Here is a 24,389-nt window from a genome sequence, read left to right on the forward strand (position 1 = left end):
CATAAATCTACATCATTCCCCCCCCCCCCACACACACTTTCCAGAGAGTTTTCTGTGACACTGGTCAGGGTATTTTCCTTTTCCTCCAAGTAATCTCACTTTGTTGCCTTTTCCTTTACTTGAACCTTGCATCCATCTTACACATTGCACATTTCTTTATTCATTTAATGCCTTTCCAGTGCCTCAACAAGATCTTTTTTAAGGAAACTGCATGTCATTGAACCCATTAACTTCTCTGTGGCTGAGTTTCTGTATTTTCTTTCTTTACCCCTCACTCCTCCCTTTATTTTCCGGGCTCCTAAGGGACTTGCTGATCTTTCAGTCCTGATGGAGGACGATATCCAAAACATTCATCTGTCTTCTCTCTTTACACAGCGATGGACCACAGCGATGCACCCCAGTATCTTTCTGTTTGTGTTTCACATTTTCCAGCCTTTAGAAAGGTTATTTACAGAATACAAGGCCCTGATGTGAAGCAGCTGAACCAATTTTCCATTGGGGCTTACCTGCTGTAGTTTATAGGCTGCTCCAATGTGAGGCTTGGTTCTCCCCTCCTGACAGTATTGGATTGCAGACATGATGGATCTGGAGAAGACTGGGAAATTTTGATGTTGATATCTTCCCCAGTAAACACCCATTGCCGCCACATTCTTCAGGAGCAGTAAGTTGGCTGGTACAGTCGGTATATTTCCACCAGCAAACCCAACCACCACAATCCTGCCTTCCCAGGCCAAGCTGAAATAAGCACAACACAAACCATGAGTCCAAACACCAGTTTAGCAAAGCAAGATAATGAAAGAAAAGAAATACCTGTATTTATATTGTGTCCCTCAAGAGCTCAAGATGTCCCAAAGCATGCGGCTGAAAATAAAGTACTTTTGAAGTGTAGTCACTGTCACAACATAGGAAATGCAGAACCAATTTGTGTTCATACACACAGCAATCTGATAGCCTGTTTCAGTGATATTGGTTGAGGGATAAATATTGTCCAGGACATTGAGGAGAACTTCCCTGCTCTTCCTCAGAACAGTGCCATATGATGACTTATAAGGATGGCACCTCTGACCATGCAGCACTCCCTCAGTACCGCACTGGAAAGTCAGCCTAGATTTTGAGAGGGATGAGTTCATAATTAACAAGTATTTTAACATATTTTAGGTTAAGGATCAAATTGCATCACATCCAATTCCCACAATAACAACTCATGTTTATGTAGCATCTTTAATGCAATAAGACGTTCCAAAGTGCTTCACAGGCATATTGCAAATAAATAATGACACTGAGCCACATACTGAGGTATTAAGGCAGATGACCAAAAGCTTGGTCAAAGAGGTAGGTTTCAACTAGATGTTGCCCCATCATGTTGAAAGTCTTAGCTCGTGGTAGTGCCCTGTCTTCAAGTGGGGTGCATAATTTTCAAGTTTTTTGCTAATCAAGGTGGGGGATGTTAGAATATTGGATGTTACATACAAACATACGAAATAGGAGTAGAAGTAGGCTGTTCTACTACTAATCTAGTAAACATCCTCCGAACCATCTCCAACACATTTACATCATCCCCTAAATAATACTGCACACAATGCCCTGTATAACCAAAGCACGACATCCCTATTTTTATGTTCAAGTACACTCGTAATTAAGGACAGCATTCCATTAGACTTCTTGATTACGTGCTGTACCTGCATACCAACTTTCTGTGCGTCATGCATGAGAACACCTAGATCTCTCTGCACTTCAGAATTCTGAAGTCGTTCGCTGTTTAAGTAATACTCTGCTTTTTTATTCTTCCTACCAAAGTGAACAACTTCACATTTTCCCATATTTTACTCCATCTGCCAGATTTTTGCCCATTCACTCAACTTATCTATATCCATCTGCAAATTCCTTGTGTCTTCTTCACGACATACTTTCCTACCTATCTTTGTGTCATCTGCAAAGTTAGTTACCATGCCTTCACTCCCCCCATCTAAATCATTGATGTAAATTGTAAAAAGTCAAGGCCCCACACAGACCCATGCAGGACTCCATTAGTCACATCTTGCCAATCAAAGGCCCATTTATGCATACTCTCTGTTTTTTGCCAGCCAACCAATCCTCTATCCAGGCTGATATGTTACCCCCTGCACCATGTGCTTTTATTTTCTGCAATAACCTTTGATGTGACACTTTATCAAATGTCCTCTGGAAATCCAAGTATAATACATCGACAGGCTCCCCTCTATCCACAGTGCACGTTGCTCCTTCAAAGAACTCAAATAAATTGATTAAACATGATTTCCCTTTCAGAATGTTAGAAGGTGAGAATGGACCATTTTTTAATTTCACAAGACTTACAACAGAAATAGAGCCAATCGGGCCTATACCAGAGCTCCACACGAGCCTCGTCCTACCGATCTTCATCTCACTCTATCAGCATTTCCTTCACATACTACTCTACAAGGCCGCAAATCCCGCATCCAGCCCCCCCCCCCCCCCCCCCCCCCCCCCCCCCCGCCACCACCATATATTTATCTTGCCAGTAATTCCTCAATCTGCTGAAATCCAAGATAACAGTGAGAGATTAGGGATGGGCAAAAGCCAGCAACACCAACATCCCATGAATGAATTAAAAAAAGACATAACCTGATCCCAGGTTATAGTCTGTACCCCTCGATCATTTAGCTGACTTGTCAAGGTGGGGGCATGCACAGTGACCCAGTGCTGTTCCCTGAGTGTTCAGTTCCCCTATGACTTACTCCCACCCTTGATGAGGAATAGCCTGGCGTCTGGCATCTGTAAGATCGCTTCCTTTGGGGGTTGGAGCCTGTGGCTCACCGTTACAACCCGCTACACATCAATGGATTTTGACAATGGCAAATGAGAGTGATAAAAGTACCTGCTGAAAGCTTCTTTGAAAACGTCTCCTCCAACGGCATCAAACACCACATTCACCCCTCTGTTTGCTGTCAGTTTTTTCACTTCCTCCTTCATACTCTTTGTAGTATAATTGATGCTTGCCACAGCGCCCTTCCGCACAGCCAGTTCGCACTTCTCATCAGTCCCTGCAGCAGCAATGACCTACGGGGCGAAAGCAGATCCAGTACTTGTTGATGAGCACATGATTCGAGCTGGGACATGCTCAGAAACAAATTGTTAAATTTGGTACAGAGTACTCGCTTTTGATAATGTTCAAGCCGTTGAACTGTTTTATTGTGAGGGGAGCTCTTTTCCAAGGTGTTTTTCAACACTTTGCCCCACATGCACCACAGGGACACTACTTTCCCAACCTTGCTGTGACACCAACCTCAAGGAGGTGTTGTTCAACAGCAAGCCAAGACTGACTCTGTCTCCCTCCCACCTTGTGCAGGAGTGCCTCTCAATCAATATAATTAAAATCAGATTATCTGGTCAGTAACACAATGCTGTTTGTGGGAGCTTGCCATTCATCTTATGGAGAAGTGCCTGTCCTCTTCGCCTGATAAATTGCACCCTAAATCAGAAATTCAGTGATGCTGGAGGTCACCATATGATCAGCAACTGTCCAAAGGTACAATCTCACTACCATCAATTTTCTACCAGGTAGCAGCCCTAAATTAATGTCCAACTAATGCTGAACTTATGGACACTTTTGTCCTGGAGTCTCATGTCAGGTAGGAAGTGGCTTCAGACTATCAAAGGTCATTTGTCTTATGACCAATACAGTCAGCAGGAACAATGGGCAGTCTGACCCCCATTAAGAAGTATCTTAAGAATTCTCCAGGCATTTAGATTGTCAGGCAGGGCTGCTGGAACATCCGATCTTTCCTTGGCCATCATTTTCTAATGTTTGCATCAGTCTAAGCTACGTTAAAAAGTACCATCCTGCCATGCTACCCAGTCCCAATGTCACATAATATTTAGAAATGTTTAATCCTGGGATTGGAACAATACATGTATGCGAGAGTGCGTGTGCGTTTATGTCTGTGTATAATGCCACACACGAAAATGGCAAACGTAAAGCAGATGATTCATAGGTAGACACATTAAAAACAAAACCGAGTGTCAGACCTTGGCGTTTAGGACATGCGATGCAACATCCACAGCTGCAAGTCCTGCTGCACCAGCTGCTGCCGTCACCAGAACAGTCTCCCTGGAAAATATCAGCAGAAACAAGGGGGCACAAACTTAAAATTGCAGCCAGGTCATTCTCGAGTGAAATCAGGAAGCACTATTTCAAAAAACATGAACAATAAGAACTTGCAGTTCTTGCATAGTAAAGCGTGCCAAGGCATTTGGGATTATCTAACAAAATCTAACATGGGAACACAAGATATTGGGATAGGTGTGACAAAGAAGTAGTTTTTAAAGAGAGCGTCTTAACAAAAGGTATTGGGAATTTGGAACGCTCTTCCCAAAAAGGCTGACAGTGCCGGGTGTGGTGCCCTGTCATAGTGTCGAGGTAGCTCCCAGATGCTATCCACAGTCTGAGTCTAGTTAGTGACCTCAGCCCAGGTACATTAAGGGGCACTCCAATTTCTGGGCACCGGATCGCCACCCAGTGACAATTACTGGGAACTGCATGTATGCAGAAGTTCAAGGAGGAGACCGGGTTCAGCCTTCGAGGAGGCTTCTGCTGCCCTCCCTCACCCCCCTCCACCCCTAGCCCCGGTGAATAATTTATCTCAACGTTCACCCATCTGGGCTCAATCATGAAATAATAGCCGTTTAGTGAGGTACTGGAGGGGAGATAGCGCCCAGTGTTGCGGAAAGGAAAGAGAAGAAAACTACATAACTCAAGAATGGACTACAGTTATGGGGGTGAGACGACAGAGACTGGGGTTGTTCTCCCGAAAGCAGCGAAGGTCAAGGCAAGAATTGGTAGAAGTATTCAAAAATATAGGAGGATTTGATATAGTGGATATGGAAAAACTGTTTCCTCTACTAGAAGAGTCTGTAATCAGAGGACACAAATTTAAGGTAATTGTCAAAAGAACCCATAGAGGATGAGATTTTTAAAAATTTTGCTATGACCTAGAATGCACTCTGCCCATTGTGTCGTGAAAGCAGATTCAAAACTAACTTTCCAAAGGGATATGTATTTGTAAAGGAAACAGTGAAAGGCCCATGAGGAAAGATCAGAGCAGTGGGATTAATTGGATAGCATTTTCAAAGATCTAGTAGAGGCATGATGGACCGAACATCCTCTTGCTATGCTGCAAGTTCTAAGTTTCATTCACATCTCTAAGGTTAAAAAAAGAGGAAAACTGCAAAATGTTGGGAACTGAGATAGTGTCAAGAAATGGTGGGCGCGCATAGCAGCTCTGTCAGCAGCTGGAAAGAGAAGAGTTGGACTGGTTTGGGGGCGGAGTTTTCTTCACAACTCGCAGTGAAGGGAGGTCTATGGCTGAGACACAAACCCATATGTTTGCTTTTCAACTGCTGCACAGTCCCAGCATTTTCTGTTGACAATCACACAGAAGTCCAACTGCAATTGAATACACTGGCCTCTCTTTTTACTGTAACCTACTAAGTCCTGAAGGGACTTGGCAGGGCGGATACCAGGAGGGCGTTTCTCCTCGTGGAGGGGACTAGAACAAGGGGACACAGTTTAACAATAAGGGGACTCCCTTTTAAGATGGAGACGAGGAGAATGTTTTTCTCTCTGAGTCTGTGGAATTCTCTTCCCCAGGTGGCAGTAGAAGCCAGGTCATTGAGTTTATTCAAGGCAGAGTTAGACAGATTTTTGATAGACAAGAGAGTCAAGGCTTATGGGAGGCTGACAGGAAAGTGGAGTTGAGACACAACCAGATCACCCAAGTTCTTATCAAATGGTGGAACAGGCTCGAGGGGCCGAATAGCCTACTCCTGCTCCTTCTCACCCTGGCTGTGTCTTTGCTCGCTGCTGCAGTGCCAGAATCACCGTGCCATACGAAACAGGTAATGTCGCAGCCACCTCATAGGAGATCTCCTCTCCGATGGGCCACAGCATCTGTAGGGGTTTCAAATGAGTCAGGTCTGCACGTTAGCCAAGCATATCAATCACCCAAAACAAAAATAAAAATACCTGGAAAAACTCAGCAGGTCTGGCAGCATCTGCGGAGAGGAACACAGTTAACGTTTCGAGTACATATGACTCTTCAACAGAACTAAGGAAAAATAGAAAAGAGGTGACATATAAGCTGGTTTAAGGGGGGGGGGGGTGGTGGGACAAATAGAGCTGGATAGAGGACCAGTGATAGGTGGAGATAACCAAAAGATGTCACAGACAAAAGGACAAAGAGGTGTTGAAGGTGGTGATATTATCTAAGGAATGTGCTAATTAAGGGTGGAAAGCAGGACAAGCAAGGTACAGATAGCCCTAGTGGGGGTGGGGTGGGGTGAAGAGAAGGGATCGAAATAGGCTAAAAGGTAGAGATAAAACAATGGAAATACATTTAAAAATAATGGAAATAGGTGGGAAAGAAAAATCTATATGAATTGGGAAAAAAAAGGGGGGATCGGAAAGGGGGTGGGGATGGAGGAGAGAGTTCATGATCTAAAATTGTTGAACTCAATTTTCATTCCTTAGATAATATCACCACCTTCAACACCTCCTTGTCCTTTTGTCTATGACATCTTTTGGTTATCTCCACCTATCACTGGCCCTCTATCCAGCTCTACCTGTCCCACCCCCACCTTAAACCAGCTTATATTTCACCTCTTTTCTATTTTTACTTAATTTTGTTGAAGGGTCATACGGACTCGAAACGTTAACTGTGTTCCTCTCCACAGATGCTGCCAGACCTGCTGAGTTTTTCCAGGTATTTTTATTTTTGTTTTGGATTTCCAGCATCCGCAGTTTTTTCCTTTCATATCAATCACCCAGTTGCCTTCTGCTGGGTTGCACAACTGTACCACAAAGGCATTTTCCCAGCTCTCTCCCCTCTACCCCTCTCCCATATGCTGTCGTACTTTCTGGGTATGATTCCATTTGCCCGTGATTCATGTGCCATGCTGCCCGTATTTAACTGTAGAAACCTCACCTACCATCTACTTCCTAACAGGGGTAACTGGATTACAGTCAGGAGCAGGAACTCCAGTGGTTTTCTCTGGCACTCAAGTTGAGGGTGTGTTAAAAGAGATTAATGATATTGTTTGTTACTCCCTCCTATGGTCTCACTCATTCTCTCATTATCAAATAGGATCCTGCTGATCTTTCTGCTTTTGTATATTATTTTACATGCAATTAAATTTGGATTATTACTTTTAGCCTGTAAGCAATGATCTGGCATGCCTTACTCTTATGCCATCTGAGGTAATTGGAGAACATGGTGGGCATCCCAGGTTTTCCCAAGAGGAAATTTGTCATAATTTGAGGTTAATTATTAAATCTAGGCTGTGTTAACTCAAATACAACAGGTTTCAGTTCATAAAAGCACTGACTGCGCAAGCTGCAATCTAAATGAAAACATGATAAAAATGTTGAGTGAAAGATTCAAACCCCGACAGAGGCACTAACTTCACTCATGTTCTAATGATTCCTGGGGATGTAGGCTGTTTGGGACATGTGCTATCCCACCTTTAGGAGTATTTAAACCATAAAGCCATATCCTTAACTAATTGTTCTTCTTCCACCCTTTCCCCCTCAGCCCTCCCACCAGACATTAAGGGATCAAATCGTACACATCACCCAGCAATGACCTGGGCACCGGAAACGACAATGGCAAACTCAGCCCTGTCGATCCTGCAAGGTTCACCTTACTAACATCTGGGGGCTAGTGCCAAAATTGGGAGAGCTGTCTCTTCTTGGAATCATATCTTACAGATAATGTCCCAGACACCACCATCACCGTTCATGGGTATGTCCCGTGCACAGTGGTATATAGTCGGGAGGGAGTTGCCCTGGGAGTCCTCAACATCGACTCCGGACCCCATGATTTCTCATGGCATCAGGTCAAATATGGGCAAGGAAACCTCCTGCTGATTACCATTACCGCCCTCCTTCAGCTGATGAATCAGTGCTCTTCCATGTTGAACGCCACTTGGAGGAAGCACTGAGGATGGCAAGGGCATAGAATGTACTCTGCGTGGGGGACTTTAATGTCCATCACCAAGAGTGGCTCGGTAGCACCATTACTGACCGAGCTGGCCAAGTCCTAAAGGACATAGCTGCTAGACTGGGTCTGCAACAGGTGGAGCGGGAGCCGACAAGAGGGGAAAAACATACTTGGCCTCCTCCTCACCAACCTGCCTGCCGCAAATGCATCTGTTCATGACAGTATCGGTAGGAGTGACCACCAAACAGTCATTGTGGAAATGAAGACCCGGTTCTGTGGCACTACCACCGTGCTAAACGGGATAGATTTCGACCAGATCTAACAACTCAAGATTGGGCACCCATGAGGCGCTGTGGGCCATCAGCAGCAGCAGATTTGTACTCAAACACAATCTGTAAACTCATGGCCTGGCATATCCCCCACTCTACCATTACCATCAAGCCAGGGGATCAACCCTGGTTCAATGAAGAGTGCAGGAGGACATGCCAGGAGCAGCACCAGGCATAGCTAAAAATGAGGTGCCAACCTGATGAAGTAATAACACAGGACTACTTGCGTGCCAAATAGCATAAGCAGCAAGTGATAGACAGAGCTAAGTGATCCCACAACCAACAGATGGTGGTGGACAATTGAACAACTCACTGGAAGAGGAAGCTCCACAAATATCCCCATCCTCAATGATGCAGGAGCCCAGGACATCAGTGCAAAAGATAAGCCTGAAGCATTTGCTACAATCTTCAGCCAGAAGTGTCAAGTGGATGATCGATCTTGGCCTCCTCCGGAGGTCCCCAGCATCACAGATGCCAGTCTTCAGCCAATTCAATTCACTCCACGTGATATCAAGAAATGGCTAAAGGCACTGGATAGTGCAAAGGCTATGGGCCCTGATAATATTCTCACAATAGTACTGAAGACTTGTGCTCCAGAACTTGCTGTGCTCCTAGCCAAGCTGTTCCAGTACAGCTACAATACTGGCATCTACCCAGCTAAGTGGAAAATTGCCCAGGTATGTCCTGTACATAAGAAGCTGGACAAATCCTACCTGACCAATTACTGCCCCATCAGTCTACTCGCAATCATCAGTAAAGTAATGGAAGGGGTCATCAAAGTGCTGTCTATCATCACTTGCTTAGCAACAACCTACTCACTGATGCCCAGTTTGAGTTCCGCCAGGGCCACTGAGCTCCTGACCTCATTACAGCCTTGGTTCAAACATGGACAAAAGAGCTGAACTGCCGAGGTGAGGTGAGAGTGGCTGCCCTTGACATCAAGGCAGCATTTGACCGAGTGTGGCATCAAGGAACCTTGGCAAAACTGAAGTCAATGGGAATCAGGAAGAAAACTCTCCACTGGTTGAAGTCATACCTAGCACAAAGGAAGATGGTTGTGGTTGTTGGAGGTCAATCATCTCAGCTCCAAAACATCACTGCAGGAGTTCCTCAGGGTATGTCCTCGGCCCAACCATCTTCAGCTGCTTCATCAATGACTTTCCTTCCATCATAAGGTCAGAAGTTGGGATGTTCGCTGAAGATTGCACCATGTTCAGCACCATTCACGAATCCTCAGATACTGAAGCAGTCCACGTCCAAATGCAGCGAGACCTGGGCAATATCCAGGTGTGGACTGACAAGTGGTAAGTACCACTCGTGCCACACAAGTGCCAGGCACTGACTATCTCCAACAAGACAGAATCTAACCATCACCCCTCCACATTCAATAGCATTCCCGTCAGTGCATCCCCCACTATCAACATCCTGATGGTCACCATTGACCAGAAATTGAACTGGACTAGCCATATAAATACTATGGCTACAAGAGCAGGTCAGAGGCTAGGAATCCTGTGATGAGTAACTCACCTCCTGACTCTTCAAAGCTGGTCCAACATCTACAAGGCACAAGTCAGGAGTGTGATAGAATACTCCCCACTTGCCTGGATGAGTGCAGCTCCCACAACACTCAAGAAGCTTGACACCGTCCAGGACAAAGCAGCCCGCCTGATTGGCACCACATCCACAAACATTCACTCTCTCCATCACAGACAGAGTAGCAGCAGTGTGTACCATCTACAAGATGCACGGCAGGAATTCACCAAAGTTCCTTAAGCAGCACCTTCAAAACCTATGACCACTACCATCCAGAAGGACAAGGGCAGCAGATAGATGGGAACACCACCACCTGGAAGTTCCCCTCCAAGTCACTTACCATCCTGACTTGGAAATATATCGCTGTCCCTTCACTGTCACTGGATCAAAATCCTGGAACTCCCTTCCTAACAACACTGTGGGTGTACCTACACCACAGCAGGGACTGCAGCAGTTCAGGAAGGCAGCTCACTGCCATCTTCTCATGGGCAAGTAGGGATGGGCAATAAATGCTGGCCCAGCCAGCAAAGCCCATGTCTTATGAATAAATTATTTTTTAAAATCACTACTTTCTGACAAAAGAACTGTCATCATTGATGAGCACCTTCAGTGTTCCATGCCACTTACCTTGTGATCAACAACGCATTGTTCTGCCATTGCCCCAGTGGAACTCACACCTATCACACGGTCTCCCTGAACAGAATACAATATAAATGTCACATGTGAGAAGAACCTGTGCTGCACACAGATGACATGGCACTCCAATGAACCGAGTTGTTACACTGGAGACTAAGTTACTGATGCTGAATGCAATTCCAAATCAATTTTCCTGTTAGACTAAATAGTTATCAGAATTTATTTAGTAACAATCAGCTGATTGTTACTAGTTGCCATTGCCTCTTCAAATTATGTTTTGTTTATTCAGGCTAATTATTGTTATAATCAAATGATTGGTGCTTTGTTGCTATTACAAATCTATTTCTGTTTTAAAAATGTAATTAATCGTAATAATGGAAAAGAGCCACTTACAAACCATGAAGAGAGATGTAAAACATAAAAAAGATCATTATGCCCAATACATTTGACAAAAGCACTCAAAATTATGAAAGAAACTTGTGGACATTCAAGATCACAGAAAGAGACTTTTCTCCCAATTTCTCCTCTTCACTTCTTAAGATGCTGACTCTCACTTGGGAATAGTTTTACAGTACCAACAGCCCTCTGGCACTTAACCCAAATGGCCATTCTCAACGTGCGAGCCTGTGAATCATGTCATTAGCTGGCCACTTGACCATGAGGTGAGGGTACCAGTTCCAAGCTGAAGTCCTGTTCCTCACACGACTTTCACAAATGCACATTCCTTCAAGAATCCAATGGATTGTAATTGGAAGCAGGAGCCCTGGGCGATTCTACCCAACCCCAACTCTCCCAACCTAGTTTGGGGCCACGGAGACAAACTGTAACTTTGTAGAACCACTCTGGCTGAGCAAGGGCCAAGAAACAAATCTGAGACTTTGTACCATACAGCTTAGTGCCAAACCACATGATGCATTTAGCTACCAAACACGCGTTAGAGAAACACACATTAGAGAAACACAAAGCATCAGAGGCCCCCATTAAACATTTACCTTGTGGATCGCTGTGACGTTTGGTCCAACCTCCAGCACAGACCCTGCAAATTCCATTCCTGCAAAACAAGGGTTATTCATTTGTGAGACAATCTACCCAGAGAATTTGATTTTATGCACTAATTACAGCAGTTTTCCTTTTTATGTTTCAGTTCTTGATGATTCAGACAATAGATAGAAGTGCAGGAAGATCATTCTAGCTTATCCACCCAGCCAAAAAAAGAAATTTACATTCCCCCAACCTTCTCAATTAAGTTATGTAACAGACTCTTGAGTAAGACTGAGGGTATCCAGAAACCAGAGTGATCAGCACTTTGCGAATTTAATGCTTTTTGACATTTGTCCTAAACTTCCACCAATTTTATCCCATGCCTTCTTGTTCTAGTATCCTAACATACTTTGAAGAAGTATCCAGGCTATTTAATATCTTGCACACTCCCCATCATTCACCTCTTTTCAAAATTGAAGAGCTTCAGTTTCTCTGACCTTTCCCAAAGGGGGCTAATCTTGACTTTCTCCTTTCTGTCCCATTCACCTTTCCTACTGCTGACCTCTTCCAGTGGATTAATTATGACCACCTCTTTCTGCATCTCCCTCCACCATCTCTGTTAGCTTGTGAACAAGGCCCTTGCCATTCATGAGCTTATTGTGAATGATTGGATTCAGGTCATGGTCTTGATGCAAACCTTCCCCCTAAATGAAGTCTCCCCGTCTGACTATACCTTCTACCACTTCCCCGGGCCCAGGTCATCATGGTAGCAGTGTGGCTCTTATCACTGAATCACAGCTTAATCTATCCCCGTACTTCTCTGGCACCTTCTCCTCCTTTGAGCATCACACCTTGTTTCACCCCGTACACCTTTCCTTTGAAATTCCAGTTCCCTACTGCCCACATAAGTACCATGCCAAGTCTCTCAGAGATATCCTCACTGCTTTCCTCCCTCAGCCTCTGCATCAAGCAACTTCTCATCCTTGGTGATTTCATATTCCATCTCAGCTATCATACTCTCTATTCTGAGTTTACTGTTTTTCTTATCCTCCCTTAATCTCTCCTTCCACAAACTAACCAGCCCATATTCAGGATAACCCCTTTGACCTCTTAACACACCTGCCTCTAAGTTACTAGGTTCAGGGTCCCAGTTGCACTCCAACCTTTGAGCACAAAAATCAAGGCTGACACTCCAGTGAAGTACCGAGAGAGTGCTGCACTGTCGGAAGTGCTGTCTTTCAGATGCGACACTTAACTGAGGCCCGTCTGCCTTCTCAGGTGGAAGTAAAAGATCCCACGGGCAGAATTTCAACAATAGCAGGGCAGTTCTCCCTGGTGTCCTGGTCAATATTTATCCCTCAATCACAAAAACAGATGATCTGGTCATTAACACATTCCTGTTTGTGGGAGCTTGCTGTGTGCAATTTTGCTGTTATGTTTCCTATATTACAACAGCAACTAAATTTCAAAAGTACTTCATTAGATGTAAAGCTCTTGGAAACATGCGGTGGTCATGAATGGGGCTGTATAAGTGTAAAACTTTATTTTTTCTCATGTGGCTTCGCTACTCCTTTCAAGGCCATCTCTGATCACTTCCTTGTATTGCTCTCTACTCACAACCCGTTACCCCTTCCCAACTCCATCTCCTTCACCCCTGGCAAAAATTCTCTTCAATTCACTTATACCTTCACTGTCAAATTCCCAATCTTCTGCCATTTGGCTTTACGTTCGCCTCAACATTTTTGCAACTCAAGCACGCACACACCTCCACAGTTGATGCCCTTTACTCCACTAAAATCATTATTCTCTCTCACCCTGGTCATTGCCACCAATGCAGCCTTGTCTCTGTTCCCTTATATCAAATGACATAGGCTTAAATATTCATGGTGGAAAGATTAGCAAGGCTATGCGGAAAGAGCCTATGGGAATTGGAACTAATCAGATAGCTTAAAGATCCAGCACAGGCACGATGGGCTGAATGGTCCCCTTCTGTACTGTATCATTCCATGATTCTAACTGGTTTAGCCATTCATCACCAGATCCGGCTGGATCACATAAAGCATGATCTGGTTCTGTTCTCCTCTGCCAAAACAGCTTAGTAATCCAGGATCAACCTAGCATGCAAAGACAATCCCCAGATTTTCTCTACATTATAAACCTTAATCTTAAATTCCTTTCCCCTGTATCCTCTACCTTCATCTCCAACAAGTGCAAGGAACTCATGGGTTTCTTGGTCACAAACATCAAGACCATTTGATCAGCTGCCTCTGCCCCTTCTCACTAGCCCATCAGGCCAAGCTCCCTCTAAAATGCTCCCCCTGCTCTTGCTCTGAACTTGTTATCTTTCTCCAGCTTCTCTCCTATCTCCCCGAACACCCTCTTTAAGCACATCTTGTCCATGGTATCCACCTCCTGCTCTCTTGACCCTATTCCCACCAAACTGCTGACAACCTAAGGTCCCTTCCTGGTTCCCATGTTAGCTGATGTTGTTAATGGTTCCCTCTCTGCATCAGCTCGGCTATCATCATTGCCTCCTCAAGAAACCTATCGTTGACCCTGCTGTCACCCCATCAACATCCCTTTCCTCTCCAGTCTTTGAAGGTGCTAAAGCCATCAAATAAAATCTGTGACCACCTTTCCTCCAATTCCATGTTTGAATCCCTCCAACAAGTTTCCGCCCTGCCACAGTACCAAAGCAGCTCTTATCGAAGTCACAAATGACACTCTGTGTGACCTTGACAAAGGTAAACTGTATCTTCTCATCCTTCTTGACCTGTTGACCACACCATCCTCATTCAACACCTCTCCACTGTTATGGCCTGGATGGGACTGCCCTTGCCTTGCTCCATTTCTATCTATGTAGTCAAAACCAGAGAATCACCTGCAATAGCTTCACTTCTCGTTCCTGCACCATTACCTTTGGTCTCTTCCAAGGATCTATCCTTGAACGCCCTCCTACTTCTCATCTCCCTGCTGGGGATATCATCAGATTCCACATGTATGCTAAAAGCACCCATCTCTACCTCACCACCAGATCTGACTCTTCCCACTTGTTCTGATTTGTCTTGCTATTTATCTGATATCCACTATTAGAGTAACAGATATTTCCTCCAATTAATTATTGGGAAGACTGAGGTCAGTGTCTTCAGCCCCTGCTACTAACTCTTTTCCCCAGCCACCAACTACATCCATTTCCCTGGCTATAGTCAGATACTGGAAGACTTTGCAACCTCAGCATCCTATCTGAATCTCAGCTAAACTTCCAACCCCATATTTTCTCAATCACCAAGACTGCCTACTTTCATCTCCACTCTGTATAACCCCCTGAATCCTAACTTGCATCCAGTCCCATTAACCTTTCACCCCTGTGCTCACTGATCTACATCGCAGTCTGGAAGCTTCTCAAAATTCCCATTCCTATTTTGAAATCCCTCCATGGCCTCACTGCTCCCTATCCCTGTGACCTCTGCTAGCCCTACAAGCCTCACAGATATCGGTGTTCCTTCAATTCTGGCCTTTAGAGCATCCCCGATTTTGTTCACTGCGCCATTGGTGACCAGGCCTTCAGCTGCCTAGATCCTAATCTCTGGAATTCCCTCCCTAAACCTTTCCACCATTCTGCCTCACTCTCGTCCTTAAAGCCACTCTTTAAAACTAACTTTCTTTGACCAAACTTTTGATCACCTGTCCCCCTATTTCATCCTGCGGCCTTTTGTTTGATAATAACTCTGTGGAATGCCTTAGCATATTTTACTACTCTGCTGCTGCTTGTGGCTACTTCTACCAGGAGATCTGCTGTCACGGTATGTCTTGCACCATCCTCAAACGTCCACTATAGCTCATTTGCACCACTTTGTGACGTCCATCACCCAACTATGCCTAGGTCGACCCTTACTTTAAAAGGTACTATATAAATGCAAAGTTTTGTTTCTGCCAAAGTTATGGAGGCCAGGGAACTCTCAAGGAAATCTCCAGCATATCCCTGCTGCAAACCTCACACGTGTTTAATTTCACCGCAAATGGCCAGGCACAATATTCAGCTGAACAAAAACCAGATAATATTAAACTTCTTAACCCAGGATCCAAACAAGAATGGAGCAATTGTTATTCTTATACAACCAAGGTTGGCTTTACCTGGAGTGAAGGGGACCGGAGGCCGCTCCTGATACAGGCCCTGGCATATCAGAAGATCAGCAAAGTTTACACCACAACAATGAACATCCACTCGCACCTGACAACAAAAGGCGGGCATTTTTAGTCAAACAAATTCAGCACACCTAAAGGTAATCGCACAGCATCAACATACCCGTTGGTCTCAGTTAGTGTCACCACGTACGTCCAAGTCATGCTTTGCAAATGCATCTCCATTACCAGATAGTGCGTCCTGTCCTAGATCATGTTACAGCCAACACATCTCCACCTTCCGTCCTGTACAGCTAACTGGCCTCTGATAACCATTTGATTTGTCAGTCTCAGTAGGCAGCTGCCCCAGCTGGTTCAATATATCATTGTATCAAGAATTAGATTTGAAATAGTTGTTAGGTTATTTTATTTCATTACTCAGGTTAATTTTACTGCTTAGCACATGGGGCATTAAAGGTAATGAACAAGTCTCATTTTATTTTTTGATAAATGGTTTGGATCCACACCAGTCTGAGAGCTAACAGCTATTTAAAATATGCAACACTTAACTGTCCAGAGCAACTTACCTCGGTGGGCTTGAGTGCAACTGAAGGCAGCTGCTTGATCACCAGAGGTTTCTTTAGCTCGGTGCACACTGCTGCTTGGTACGAACGGCCAGAATCAGTGGTACTGCTGGTGTGAGTTGCTGCCAGTCCAGTTAAATTCCTTGCTAAATGATTCCTCCTGTGCAAAGGAGCTAAACATTACATTCAATCTAGCACAGGAGCATGAAGCATCACACTGAGCCCAGGAGTGACCATTAACAAACCATCATCCCCCTTAACTCCGTAATAGTCTTTCTACCGCTGGGGACAACGTGAAGTGCAGCGATGAAACCAAATCTGTACAAGTAGAAGCAATCGCACTTAACAGCAAAGTCACTACTGCATTTCATTGTCCTTTTTCCATTCTTCCCCTGCTCTATTTTTGGGTTTGCTCTATTCTTTCTGGTTCACCTCCTCCAGCAGAGGCTGCAGCTGAAACAAGTGACCACTGCAAAGTTAGAATGTTGTCACTTTTTCCACATTAAATGTCGTCAGAATCTGGAACTCTCTGCTCCAAAAGGCTTTGGATCCAAAGAGCTTTCAAGGCTGAGGTACTCGGGTTTTTGTTAGTAAGTCTGTACGTTTTATTAACTAATAGATAGAAGAACAGCAGAATGCATATCATGTTCCATGTGGAAACTGCAGGACATTTCCTGAATTATCTTATGTACATCGTCATCAGCTGCAGCATCTCAAGCTCCGGGTGAGCTGGTGTCACTGCATTGCATCCCTGAGGTTGAGGGCTTTGTGGCTGACACATTTATAGATGTGGTAACTCTGCAGCTTAAGAGTATGCTAAAGAGAGGGAATGGGTGATCACTAGGCAGTCAAGAAGAAATAAGCAGGTGGTGCAGGAGTCCCCCGAGTCCACCTCAATCTCCAAACAGTATTTGTTCTGAATAGTGATGAAAGTGATGTGAAATATGTGGAGCCAAGTCCATGGCGACAAGGCTGGCTCTGCTGTACAGGAGAGCACGAGGACAACTGGAACACCAATAGTCATAGGACCTTTAGGGAACAGACAGGTGTTTCTGCGGCCACAGAAGTGAACCCAGGATGGTATGTTGCCTCCCCTGCCAGGGTCAAGGATTTCAGTGAACGGCTGCAGAGTATCCGGAAGGGGGAGGGTAAAAAGCCACATCGGTACCAATGACATAGGTAGAAAGAAGGATGTAATCTTGCAGTTAGCATTTAGGGAGCTGGGTAGGAAATTAGCAAAAAGGACCTCAAAAGTAGTAATCTCTGGATTACTCCCAGTAACATGTGCAAGTGAGTATAGAAAGAGGAGGATAAAGCAGATATATGTGTGGCTGGAGAGAGGGCTTTAGTTTCTTCAGACATCAGGATCAGCTCCGGGGGAGATGGGACCTGTACAGGTCAGACAGGTCCCTAAACAATTCGGGACTGAGTTCCTTGTGGGCTGATTTGTTAGTGCTATTGGGGAGGATGTAAACTAACCTCGCAGTGGGAACCAGGAGGTAATGCTAGAGAGGGATACCTAAGGTGCAAAGAATTGGAAAAGACTGATATTAAGTAGGAAATAGGTGGTTCAGCATAAAGTGGGAGTTGATAAAGCCTAAATTAGGATTACAGTGCATGTATGTGAATGCGCAGAGTGTGGTAAATAAGATTGGTGAGTCACAGTGGCAAACAGCCACTTGGAAATTTGATGTTGTGGCTATAACAGAGACCTGGCTCAAAGAAGGGCAGGGCTGGGTATTAAATATTCCTGGATACACAGGTGTTCAGGAAAGATAGGAAAGGAGGAGTGGGGGGTGACAGTATTGACTAAAGAGAGCTGTGCAATGGCTGGAAAGAGAGGATGTCCATAAGACATAGGAGCAGAAGTTAGGCCATTCGGCCCATCAAGTCTGCTCCACCATTCAATCATGGCTAATAAGTTTCTCAACCCCATTCTCCCGCCTTCTCCCCGTAACCTTTGATCCCCTTACCAATCAAGAACCTATCTATCTCGGTCTTAAATACACTCAATGACCTGGCCTCCACAGCCTTCTGTGGCAATGAATTAACCCAGCGGAATCAAGGGCAGAATTTGTTTGGCTAGAGCTAAACAATGAGAAAGGTGCACTTACATTGCTCGGTCTAATCCATAAGCCACCAACTTGAGGAAAATATGTAGAGGATCAAATTTGCAAAAAAATTACAGAGAAGTGCAAGAATTATCGCCACATGGACTGCAGCGGCTCAAGAAGGCGACTCGCCACCATCTTCTCGAGGGCTATCAGGGATGGGCAATAAATGCTGGTCAAGCCAACGATGCCCACATCCGGGAAAGAATAAATAAAAGAAAAAGTAGTTATAATGGGGGGCTGAATTTCTCTATATATAGGCTGGGATCGTAGTGGTGTAAAGGGCAGGAGGGGCAAGAGTTCCTAGTGTGTGCTCGGGAAAATTTTCGACAGCAGTATGTTTCCAGTCCAACGAGAAAGGATGCATTGCTGGACCTGGTTCTTAGGAGTGAGGTGGGCCAGATGGATCAATTGTCAGTAGAGGGACATTTAGGGGATAGTGATCATTGGATCATAAGGTTTATGTTGTCTATAAGGTTTATGTTGGCTATGGAAAAGGACTAGGTGCAATCCGCAGGAAGGATAATTAACTGGGAGAAAGCCAATTTCAATGGGGTAAGAATGGATCCCAGATGAATTGGAATCAAAGATAAGCAGGCAAAACTGTCACTGAGCAGAACTTTAAATAAGAGATAATTCAAGTAGAGTAAGGGTATATTCTCACAAAGGGGAAAGGTAGGGCAAACACACCCAGAGCTCCATGGATAACAAAAGAGTTAGAGAGTAAGATAAAGCAGAAACATTGTGTTTATGACAGATGTCAGGTCAATAATGCAAGTGACAGCCAGACTGAATACAGAATGTTCAGAGGGGAACTGAAAAAGCAAATAAGAGAAGCAAAGAGACAGTACAAGTAGAGACTTGCATCTAACATAAAAGGGAATCCAAATATCTTCTATAGGCATATAAATAATAAAAGGGTGGCAAAAGGGGCAGTAGGTCGATTAGGAACAAAAAGGAGATTTACGCAGGAGGCAGGGGGAATAGCTGAGGTGTTAAATGAGTACTTTGCACCTGTCCTTACCAAGGAAGAAGATGCTGCTCGAGCCATGGTGAACGAGGAGGTAATTCAGACGTTTGAAGGGTTTAAAACTGATAAGGAGGTGATATTAGATTGGCTGTCTGTACTTAAAAGTTGATAAGACACCAGGACACTAGTTATACGAAATACTAATTAGGAGTAGGAGTAGGCCATTCAGCCCCTCTAGCCTGCTCCACCTTTCGATAAGATCATGATGATCTGATTGTGTTCTCAATTCCACTTGCCTGTTTAGCCTCAATACCTTTTGACTCCTGCGTTAATCAAGAATCTATCTAACTCAGCCTTAAAAATGTTCAATTACTTGCCTCCACCGCTCTAAGGGAGAGTTCCACAGACTCTAGAACCTCAGAAAAAAATTTCTCCTCACCTCAGTCTTAATTTTTTTTAAACTGTGTCTGCTAGTTCTAGTCTCCCACAAGGGGAAACATTCTCTCAGCATCCACCCTGTCAAATCCCCTCAGGATCTTATATGTTTCAGATAGATCACTTCTCATTCCTCTAAACTCTAATGGATACAGGCCCAGCCTGTCCAACCTTTCTTCATAAGATAACCCCTTCAACCCAGGAATCAGTCGAGTGAATCTTCTCTGAACTGCTTCTAATGCAATTATGTCCTGTTTTAAATAAGGAGACCAAAACTGTACACTGTACTCTAGATGTGGTCTCATCAATGCCCTGTATAACTGTAGCAAAACATCCCAACTTTTATATTCCATTCCCCTTGCAATAAACAACAACATTCCATTTGCTTTCCTAATAACTTGCTATACTTGCATCATAACTTTCATGTACCAGGACACTCAGATCCCTCTGTACCTCATAATTCTGCAATCTCTCCCCAGTTAAATAATATACTGCTTTTTTTTATTCTTTCTGTCAAAGTGAACGAGTTCACATTTACACACATCCAAGGAGACTGATGGAATTGAGAGTGAAAATTGCGGAGGCACTGGCCATTACTTTCCAATCTTCCTTAGACTTGGGGGTTGTGCCAAAGGACTGGAGAATTGCAAATACCACACTCTTATTCAAAAAAAGGGTGTAAAGATAAACCCAGCAACTACAGGCCAGTCAGTTTAACTTTGGTGGTGAGGAAATTTCTGGAAATGATAATTTGGGAAAAAATTAGTCATCTCTTGGGCAAATGCAGATTATTTAAGGAAAGCGAGTATTGATTTGTTATAGGCAAATTGTGTTTAACTAACTTGCTTACGTTTTTTGATGAGGTAAAAGAGACGGTTGGTGAGGGTAATGTTGATGTGGTGTATATGGACTTCCAAAAGACATTTGATACAATGCGACACAACAGACTTGTGAGCAAAATTACAGCTCGTGGAATTAAAGGGACAGTAGTAACATGGATCCAAAGTTGGCTGGGTAACAGAAGACATGATTGTTGGGTAAAAGTATTTAAAAGAGATAGAGAAAAAGCAGGAAAATGGAGCTGATGTACAGACTTCAGGATATCAACTGGTGAACAGCAGAGACACATGGCAGTTGAAATTTAACACAGAAGTGTGCAATGATATATTTCGGAAGGAAGAATAAGGAGAGGCAATATAAAATAAAAGGTTCAATTTTAAAGGGGGCACAGGAAGAGAGAGACCTGGAGTATATGTACATAACATCTGTGAAAATGGCAAGTTTTTTTTAAATTTACCCTTGGTTTTACTAATAGAGGAATTGAGTTCAAAAGTAAGTAATGTAAACTAATCCTTTAGAAAATACTGTTTAATCCTCAGCTGCGATATTGTGTTCAATTCTGGATGCTATATTTTAAACAGGGACCAGAAGAAATGTACTAGAATGTACTAGGTGTACTGGAATGTACTCGAATGATATCAAGGATGAGGGACTTCAGTTATGTGGAGGGATCGATGAAATTGAGGTTGCTCTCCCTAGAGCAGAGGTTATGACAAAATTTGACAGAGGCATTCAAAATCATGAATGCTTTTAATAGAGTAAATAAGAAGAAACTATTTCAATGCCACCAGAAGACCACAGGTTTAAGGTGATTGGCAAAAGAACCAGGTGCGATATAAGGAAATATTTTTTTACTCAGCAAGTTGATATGATCTGGAGCGCACTGCCTGAAAGGGTGGTGGAAGCAGATTCAACAGTAACATCAAAAAGAGAATTGGATAAATACTCGAGGGGAAAACATTTACAAGGCTATGGGAAAAGGACAGGGACAGGGGATTAATTGGATAGGTCGATCAAAGATGTGGCACAGGCATGATGGACCAAGTGGCAACAGAACGTGCCATATCATTCATGATGCTAAACCAGAACAGTTCAATATACAGCCAAACTGGAAAGAGACAAGAAGTCTCAATAATATAGAAAGTAAGTGGGAAAAAACATGCAGTAAACAGACAATGAGAGAGAACTGTGAAAGACAGCTTTGGCTTCTTATGATGGCTAGACAGGTAAAGGCTGTATGTGATATGGTACTAAAAACAACAAACTTAAATTTACGTAGCGTCTTTTATAATCTCAGGGCATTCCAAAGCTCTTTAAGCCCAATGAAGCACTTTTGAAGTCCAGTCACTGCTGTAACTCACACACAGCAAACTCCCACAGACGGAAATGTAATAAATGACCAGATAAACTGTTTTTGTGATGCAGTTTAGGGATAAATATCGGCCAGGGTGGGTGCCTTCAGTGCTATAATGACTTTATGACACCAAGGATAACTCCAGTGTTCTTCAAAATAGTGTCATGGGAGGTTTTTTCTCCACCCACCTGATATGTTGAACACGGGACACCTGGTAAAATAACTCGTATTCAAGTGAGTCCGACAGCAATCAATCAGAACTGTGCTGTTTTTCAATCAATTGAGAGGTACAATCACTGAAACTGGGTCCAAGGTGCACAGTATGTTAAGCAACCAGTCACTCATTTGGATGTGTGCGATCACGAAAAAAATCTGAAACACTTGGATTTGCACACTTACTTTGTTTTTTTTGCTGAGTAATGTCACTATCACCACTGTTGAAAATTGAAAAATGTGCTGCAGCCTGTTCGACATATAACCTGCGTTATTGTTGTCAGTTACTGGAATCTTTTTTCAAAACCTTGAATTGTTTATATAGGTCGGCATCAAAACAACATGTACGTTTTTGTGACATTCCCAGAGTAAAGATTGAAGCAACTGCACATAGTTACAGCCTTCCTTGCAATCCTCTGTGCCAAGCACTGATTAAAGCTACACAGGGTAACTGCCCCCTGGTACACTGACTGTAGTACAGTACTGTGACATTGTGGATATACATGTATACATTCACATGACAATATAGTTCTTCAATCATTTCAGAATAATATAAGAATATGACACTACCCCATGTTTACCGTTAGTTTTGTTTCAGGAACAGTTACCATTTGGTGAAATCAGGTGTTATGAGATGCAGTAGACATCAGGAGACAGAAAATTTAGGACAATTAATTACTTATTAAGAAACAGTCAGGACACCTGCAATAGAGCTCAAGTACGGGACTGTCCCTTTAAAAACGGGACTTATGGTCATCCTACCACTGGAGACGGCTGACTCAGTTCAATGTCTCATCCAAAAGACAAAACCTCCAACTGTGCAGCACTCCCTCAGTACTGCATGGGATGATCCCACGTCCATGCTCAGTTAGCCTATTTCAACTGGGGTAGAGGGGTAGATAAAAACAAAAAACTGCGGATGCTGGAAATCCAAAACCAAAACAGAATTACCAGGAAAAACTCAGCAGGTCTGGCAGCATCCGCCGATGCTGCCAGACCTGCTGAGTTTTTCCTGGTAATTCTGTTTTGGTTTGTAGAGGGGTAGACAGATTGACCTAAGAGGGCCTGGGGGCAAGGGAGGGAAAATGAGCCAGGGTTCCTGCTCCTGATGCTACCAGTAACCTCTAATGACTGTGTAGGTCAGACTTGGATGTGATCACCCATCTCCGTCAATAACCTTCTGGCACTCAATGTCGAGGCACAAACAGAATGGGCAACTCATCAGGTACAGTCCAACATGAAGTCCAGATTGGGCATGGAGCGAGTTGTAAAAGAAAGCACCAACTTTCAACCAGAATCTCAATGAATAACCAGATTCAATGGGCTTAACGGCCTCCTCCTCTGTCAGTACCACCTCTATTATATTAAATAATTACTAATATTATGCCCCATTAATTTTCTGTGCACTGCACCAAACCACGCAGGGGCGAACGCCGCCCTTTGGCTCTGCACCTTGCTTTTAGCCTAAATGCAGGAAGCAGTATAGGGGCCTCCAGTAAAATTGAGTTTGCTAACAGGCGAAACAATCCAGGAAATCGGGAGCTGTGCCTTAAAGCAGCTCAGCAACTTGATTATAGCAAAAACCAAAAAAAAAGCAAGAGTATGTGAAGCCCATTTGTGTTTAACGTTCTGGACAGGAACCAGACCAGGTTTGCAGGCTCCTCCGGAACCCCCGACAGGAGAGCCGGGATGGGTGCATCGAAAATGTTCCTTCCGGTCTCAGCACTGGGTTGAAGCGCAGGTCCCGCGGCTGGAGCATCATCTGAGCATCCGCCTTGGCCGCTGTGAGAGCCGCTTACCTGACCGCATCCCGCAGGATCCGCTCGGGGACCGTGCAGAACCTGAACGCTGCCGCTGGCTTCATCCTCCGCCTGTCAATTAACAGGATGATTGACAGCCCCCGGGACCGGGAAACACGTCAGCTGCGCCATCTAGTGCCAGCAATCGGTAAGGGCTCCAAATGGCAACACTCTGCAGAATGCAGAGGCCATCAAAATAAAAGCAAAATACTGCGGATGATGGAGATCCAAAATAAAAACGGTAAAATGCTGAAAAAAAAACAAAAATAGCTGGAAAAACTAGAAATGAGATGAAACATAAGCTGATTGAGGGGGGTGGGAGAGGTGGAGCTGGATAGAGGGCCAGTGATAGGTGGAGGCAAAGAAGAGATTGCCAAAGATGTCATAAACAAAAGGACAAGGAGGTGTTGACGATGGTGATATTAGCTGTGGAATGTGCTAATAATAGTGACATTAAGGGTAGAAAACAGGATGAGCAAGATACATCT

At 44.0% G+C, this 24,389-nt stretch overlaps 1 protein-coding gene across 2 annotated transcripts in view; it reads right to left on the reverse strand.

Annotated features, from left to right (window-relative positions):
- gtpbp3 (GTP binding protein 3, mitochondrial) overlaps nt 1-23,999 on the reverse strand; it is a 37,315-nt gene extending 13,316 nt beyond the window's left edge. Inside the window, exons 1-9 of one of the 2 annotated variants that reach the window (XM_041208931.1) lie at nt 23,902-23,999; nt 16,183-16,339; nt 15,608-15,704; nt 11,485-11,543; nt 10,484-10,549; nt 5,838-5,947; nt 4,027-4,108; nt 2,876-3,057; nt 507-735 (exon numbers count right to left, since the gene is read on the reverse strand). In XM_041208931.1, the coding sequence (XP_041064865.1) occupies nt 507-735; nt 2,876-3,057; nt 4,027-4,108; nt 5,838-5,947; nt 10,484-10,549; nt 11,485-11,543; nt 15,608-15,704; nt 16,183-16,339; nt 23,902-23,966 (1,047 nt within the window). In that variant the 5' untranslated portion in view covers nt 23,967-23,999. The remainder of the gene's footprint in view (nt 1-506; nt 736-2,875; nt 3,058-4,026; nt 4,109-5,837; nt 5,948-10,483; nt 10,550-11,484; nt 11,544-15,607; nt 15,705-16,182; nt 16,340-23,901) is intronic. The other variant, XM_041208932.1, reaches the window with a different exon arrangement.
- Between the last annotated feature and the right edge of the window lie 390 nt (nt 24,000-24,389).

The sequence above is a fragment of the Carcharodon carcharias genome, chromosome 16 (genome assembly GCF_017639515.1).
Source record: "Carcharodon carcharias isolate sCarCar2 chromosome 16, sCarCar2.pri, whole genome shotgun sequence".
Classification (NCBI taxonomy): domain Eukaryota; kingdom Metazoa; phylum Chordata; class Chondrichthyes; order Lamniformes; family Lamnidae; genus Carcharodon; species Carcharodon carcharias.